The sequence below is a fragment of the Pygoscelis adeliae genome, unplaced genomic scaffold (genome assembly GCF_000699105.1).
Source record: "Pygoscelis adeliae isolate BGI_AS28 unplaced genomic scaffold, ASM69910v1 Scaffold402, whole genome shotgun sequence".
Classification (NCBI taxonomy): domain Eukaryota; kingdom Metazoa; phylum Chordata; class Aves; order Sphenisciformes; family Spheniscidae; genus Pygoscelis; species Pygoscelis adeliae.
The window spans coordinates 1,336,290-1,342,381 of record NW_008824411.1 but is presented as its reverse complement, the minus strand read 5'-3'; the positions used below and the strand labels follow the sequence as shown (position 1 = coordinate 1,342,381).

At 35.6% G+C, this 6,092-nt stretch overlaps 1 protein-coding gene across 1 annotated transcript in view; it reads left to right on the top strand.

Moving 5' to 3' along the window:
• ANKRD13C (ankyrin repeat domain 13C) overlaps positions 1–6,092 on the top strand; it is a 30,717-nt gene that overhangs the window by 13,373 nt on the left and 11,252 nt on the right. Inside the window, exons 5-9 of the mRNA XM_009320663.1 lie at positions 631–676; positions 2,370–2,436; positions 3,914–4,058; positions 4,665–4,796; positions 5,728–5,889. Of these exons, the coding sequence (XP_009318938.1) occupies positions 631–676; positions 2,370–2,436; positions 3,914–4,058; positions 4,665–4,796; positions 5,728–5,889 (552 nt within the window). The remainder of the gene's footprint in view (positions 1–630; positions 677–2,369; positions 2,437–3,913; positions 4,059–4,664; positions 4,797–5,727; positions 5,890–6,092) is intronic.

Sequence of the window (6,092 nt, the reverse complement as noted above, 5' to 3'; positions counted from 1 at the left end):
ACCTGGCCTAGAGTTGCCTCTTTTTCTTCTTGTGTGGAGTGAATGTATGTGGCTACCTCAGTATATTACCAGTATTTGCTAATTTTAATCAAGTCACCCCTTACTTTGCTTTTGCTTTGCATATGGTTTAAAGGAGTTGGCTGGCATGTGTTTATGGAGGTAGAGGAATTTTTATATAATGACTTACGCATATTTCCAGAAGGCAAACTGAAATTTGTGTATGTGAATACTGCTAGCTGAAACTTGACTCATTAATTTAAGCCAGAACGTATAATTCCATCGGGTTGGATGTGATCAATCAAAGCAAGCAAAGATCTCCATACATCTTTTTTTTAAACACATGTTTACAATAAATCTTTTACAATCCACAGCTTAATAGCTGTGTAAATTATTATTTTAAAAAATTCATTAAAAATGGGTAGTTCAAATGAGTTACGTAATTCTATCATTATTGATTGTACTCTAGTTAAAGCTTCAGGTATGTTTAAGTTCAGTATAAATTCAAATACTAACATTAGAGAAAAAGTTTTCTTTGTTTGGCAAAACACAACTTCTGCCTGTCTTTCAGCAAATTTTACAGTTGTCATTTAGACTAAAAAGCTTGTTAATATATTCTTCTTTTCATCTCAGCTAGGTGACTTCTATCTAGAGCTTCACTGGGATTTTCAAAGTTGGGGTAAGCAATTGCATATTCCTTTCATAGGGAGATAATATAATCAGTCTTCAGCACGCTTGTTCTCTCAAGCTTAAATTCTCTTCTGGTTTGCGTGTTGGAAAGTTCACAATTCAGTTCTCAAGATCTAAGTTAGAAAGAAAGGACAGACAACTTTTTTGCTGAATTATTTTTGCATATTCATTTTTGGAGCTGAATTCTATTCTGTAATCCAATGACACAATATGGGGGGAACAAGCTGTTGTTTACTTTAAGAAATTGATTATTAGAAGAGTATAATATTAAAATGTCTCTGGTCGATTGGTGTTACTATAGAGCAGTGGTTTAAACAATTTAGTTGAGTAACTGGACTTGGGCATTTAATTTCCTGAATTTTAGCCTGTTCTCTGAATGGTGACTGTCAGTTAAGTGCAACTATATGGTAGGTTCTTTAAACCCTAGCTTCACCTTAGTTTCTTTTATGTGACTGTATAACGTTTAGTGTTTTCTCAATTTCCACCTCCTGTTATCTGTAGAAGAAAAATCTAAACTAGCAAAAATGTATTAACAATGATCAACATGTCCGAATAATGTCAAAATATCAGAAGTGATTCCTTCTGTTACTGGCTGAAATTTAAGTTAGTAATTTTATATACTTTCATATAGGCATAGTCTCAGTATTTGCTGCAGTATATGCGTCTTCCAATATTCAGAGGAGGAATGAGCAGCCAGGCTGCCATCAAACGTTGAACAGATACGGAACAAACGCCTCGTTTTTCTAGGTGGCCTACTGTGTGCTGCACATTTAATGAGTGGACTTTTTCATGGAAGAGTCAGCATAAAAAAGAGAGTAGAGATAGGTATGGAGTAAGACAAGACGTTTCTTAGTGATGAGACTGCAGCCTGACTTGCGGAGTATGATGGTGGCAGTCAGACATCGCACAGAAAAAGTGATGCCAGAGGTAAAGCCAGCTTCTAGGGGTCCTCTTCTTCAGGAGTCTCACTGTGCCTCTGTTCACATTATTTAGTTTTTTCTATATGTTCTCTTTCTTGAAGGGGAAAAAGAGGCTCTGGGCAGTGCCTCTGTCCTAAATATTGGTCCTCTAGACTAATTACATTTTACAGGTGGTCTTAATTCTTTGTAGTTCATTTTGAAGAACGTGCTGAAATGCCATTGTGTTGAATTGGCTTTATTGCTATAAAGTAAATGGTCCTTTTTAGAATAAGGACAGCTGCAGTCTCATATATCCATCTCGTAATACTATACTGACTCTCAGTTCCACTGGTGATTTAGTGTTTTCTTGATGTTTTAAGCTTAGTGCATTGGATTTTTTTTTCTGCTTGTGGGTGTTCTGCTTTAATTGTAACTAGGCTTTCAGTTCATACAATATATAAGTAAACTATCAAATCATAGAATTAAAATTTCAAACAGCTAGATGATGAGTTATTAGAATTTATAAATGATCTAGCTGTGGCTGAGGGCATTTTAAATTATGTCCTGATGCTGAAAGTAGTCTGTACAATTACAAATCAGTTTTGCAGTTATTGCATAGAAATAACTCTGGTATTAGTTGTATTTGTGTTGAGATTATGATGGAAAATGGGTATGCTGTATTTGTATTAAAATACTTCAAGATTCAAACTGATGTATAGTTTTAGTAGAAATACTTTGCAGAGGAACCTCAATGTCCTATTTGCATTCTCTTTCTACCTTTAGTGCCTTTACTCTCCCGAATTCTGCCTTCTGATGCATGTAAAATACACAAACAAGGTATAAATATCAGGTAAGTACTGATTTTACAGTGTGTGTTACCTAAGTCATAAATATCTGCATGTTAGTGAAAATGCTGAATTCCAGTGTGGTCTGAAAGAAATCACTGAGGAGTCTGCAAACGTTTGTGAAACAGTATTGTGTTTGTACATTGGCGTTTAGAGGCAAGAAGTGGTTTGAACTTCAGACTGTCTTTTTTTCTCTATTGATCTGAATTTAACTTCAGTTCCTGAGTCACTTAAAACAAAAGCAGTTAGGCTGTATAAGGCTTTATCTACCCGACATGACAATGATTAATTGAAAAATAAGAATTTGATATTTTTAACACAATTTCAAATAAATGAGCTTCCAGTATTTTGTGGAGAAATGTTGCTGCTTCAGTCCATGTAGTAAAAAAAGTGCTATAGTTTCTCTTTTTAAAATGCTTAATGTGACAGATTCACAAACTCAATAGAGTGCTTCCAGGAGTCTTTCCAAGCTCAGCTCTTTAACTGGTTTAGTTTGGGGTTTTAGATTCAAATGTCTTTTCCGTCTTTTTCTTCAGATTCCAAAGCTTAAAACAAAAAAAAAGGCAAGAATACAATTCAGAAGATTCAATCTGTAGAAAATTTTATTCTATTAAAGCTGTTAGCATAGGTGTGTGAACTGACTTTTTAGGTCAAATTTGAGTCTGAGACCATTTTTTTTCCTTCTCATTTCTGTGTGCTCTGCTTGTACAAGACTGGGAGTTAAGAGGCTGGCCCTGAGTGGAAATAGCTACAGAGTCTTTCTTGAAATCAGAGGCCAATATATGATGAGTATTAAGCAATCGCCCCTTAGAGCTGAAGTGGTCACTAAATTCAGGCTCTTTAACCATCTTTGTTAAGGAAGTAAATATTCTAGCAATAACAGATATGAATTGCTAGAGAGATCTTTCTCCTTGACTCCATCTTCTAGTTATTCAGGTCAGCAGAAGCATTTATTTTGTGTTGGTGAGGGGGAAAAAATAGAAATAACAACTAAAATAAGTCAAATTAAAAAAAATTGGTCTGTTTCTTAGTCCTCTTCATAATGTGGGTCATGTCCTAATACTGTTACTCAAATCAGTGGCTGCTTCTTGTAGAATAGGATGCTGATTGCACGGAGTAGTTGTGTTTCTCAGTGTGTAGCACATACTGGCTGTATAAATTCTGTCACTTCCTCATGCTGGCGGTTTTGAAATCAAGTTTTCTGAAGAAAACTTTACCTTTTCCTATGAAGTTAGCGTAAGAATAGTTTGGAATGTGTTTATAATGGTAGAGATATTATAATGTGACTTATTAATTGTTAATAGCAATTTTTTTTATTTCTGCATCCAGACTTCACTTGTGAAATACTCTATGAAAACTTAGGCCTTAATGTGTTTGGTTGTGATTAAAAAAAAAAAAAAGCTTCTGCTTGCAAACTGAACTTAATAGTGTATTTAAGTGTTTATGGGGTAACTTTTTTAAAGTATTGGTATATTTTCACAGGCTGGACACAACTCTCATAGACTTTACCGACATGAAGTGCCAACGAGGGGATTTAAGCTTCATTTTTAATGGTGATGCCGCACCCTCTGAATCTTTTGTAGTTTTAGACAATGAACAAAAAGTTTACCAGCGAATACATCATGAGGTAAAGATAATTTGAATACAGACTTCTAAATGAGGAAAAAGCTAGAATGTGAATCTTTTGGAAAAATCTTTTATCATTCTGAATAGGCAAATATGTTTTAATTTATGACACATGCTACTTTTAATCTTTCCAATGGGCTTAATTTAGGTGTCCTCAGGTGGCTTTTCAAACTTGCTTGCCACTGCTTTGCATCCGTTTAGTCACTCTGTGGCCAGTTTAGTTGTTAACAATGCAAGGGTATGACTTATTGGCCCCCTTGTATTTAGTCAAATTTTTAATTACAGCTTTATCCACCAATCACTAAAGCATATGGATCTTTGCCTGTGGAGAAGGTGTGGCTGCTGACCTTCTGGATAAATCACACTTGGATGCTTTCTTTGTATTCACATTTAAGATTAAACTATTTGGTAACCATTTGGCCAGAGCTTCTGTAAAACAGTTCGAAAACTCAGGAAATGCTAGTTCTGGGAAAAGTTCCAAAGGAAAAGGTTTATTGATTGTTGTTGGGTTTGAGTTTGGTGTTTGGTTTGGTTTTTTTTTTTTTTTTTTAGAAGAAGTAATCATCATTATTAAGTTCTATGCAGTGTTTGGGAATTTTTCTTCTAGGAATCTGAGATGGAAACAGAAGAAGAAGTTGACATTTTGATGAGCAGTGATATTTACTCTGCAACATTATCAACCAAATCAATTACCTTTGCACGTGCCCAAACGGGATGGCTTTTTCGAGAAGACAAAACAGTAAGCTGAAAGAAAACTTCACAGACTGCATTACTGGAGACAGAATAGTTCAGACAGCCTTATCATGATGTGGTTGGGAAGAAATAAGGAGTAAAAGAATAAGATGCTCAGGACGGAGGAAAAATGTCTCCCCCTACCCCCCACAATTGTCACTAGTTTGACCACATAGAATATATATGATGGCCTTCATAAGAAAAAAGTAGCCTGGAAGAAAGGTAACAAACTGTAGCTACTGGGCAGGGGGGAGAACAGATTGTACTGAAAATTACTTTATTGTAGGAGTATATGGTCTCTGCAAATTCATTCCAGGATGTGCGGTAAGGATACTGTGCGCTCCTGTGTCAGAGAAATGCGGGAAGATGGGAGTGTTCTGGGTTTTCCTTTAGGTGTTCCTTTCTGTGTCATCAGTCTGACTGAGGTACAAGTTCTCAGCTGTGAAAAAATTGAAACAGCCACCATCATAACTTCTTTGAGTATGAAATTGCTATCCTGTGACTAGCTCTGAAAGATTTAGTTTTCATCTGGATCTGTTCAGGTAGTGCCATTCATCACAAGTTTTCGTCTGGGCTAGTGTTTGAGAGCTTTTTTCCTTCTGAATACCAAATCCGTATTCTGCATGTGTAAATTATCCTTTAACACAGCTTGCTGTTGAAGGGAATTTTAGTTAGATTTCCCTTGGCCACTCTTAAATTCTTAAACAATCTTTTCTGTCTTAAAGTTTCCATTGATATGAAATATCTGTTCCTGATGGAGTTCTTGCGTTTGGGCTGTACATACCTTTCTGGGATTGTCCACTGATAGCTCATGTGGTTGGTTGTGTAAATTACAACATTTCAATCCTGAAGTTATCTTACTGCCCCGAAGTGCAATTATTTGGATATACAAGAATTTATCTTCTGTGAGTCATTAATGTCCAATTCCTTTCATGCAGGAAAGAGTAGGAAACTTTTTGGCAGATTTCTACTTGGTTAATGGACTTGTATTAGAATCAAGGAAAAGAAGAGAACATCTCAGTGAGGAGGATATTCTTCGAAATAAAGCTATCATGGAGAGCCTGAGTAAAGGTGGCAACTTAATGGAACAAAATTTTGAGGTATACTTAAATTCTTCACAGTATGTGAATTTTTTGCATAGGAGAATAATCTTTCACACCAGTCATTTAGCAAAATCTATAGATAATGTTTTTATTCTGATTGTCTTAATTTTAAAATAATAAATATGACATACAAGTATAATCATGGTGATACGTTGTCGTGGTTTAACCCCAGCTGGCAACTAAGCACCACACAGCCGCTC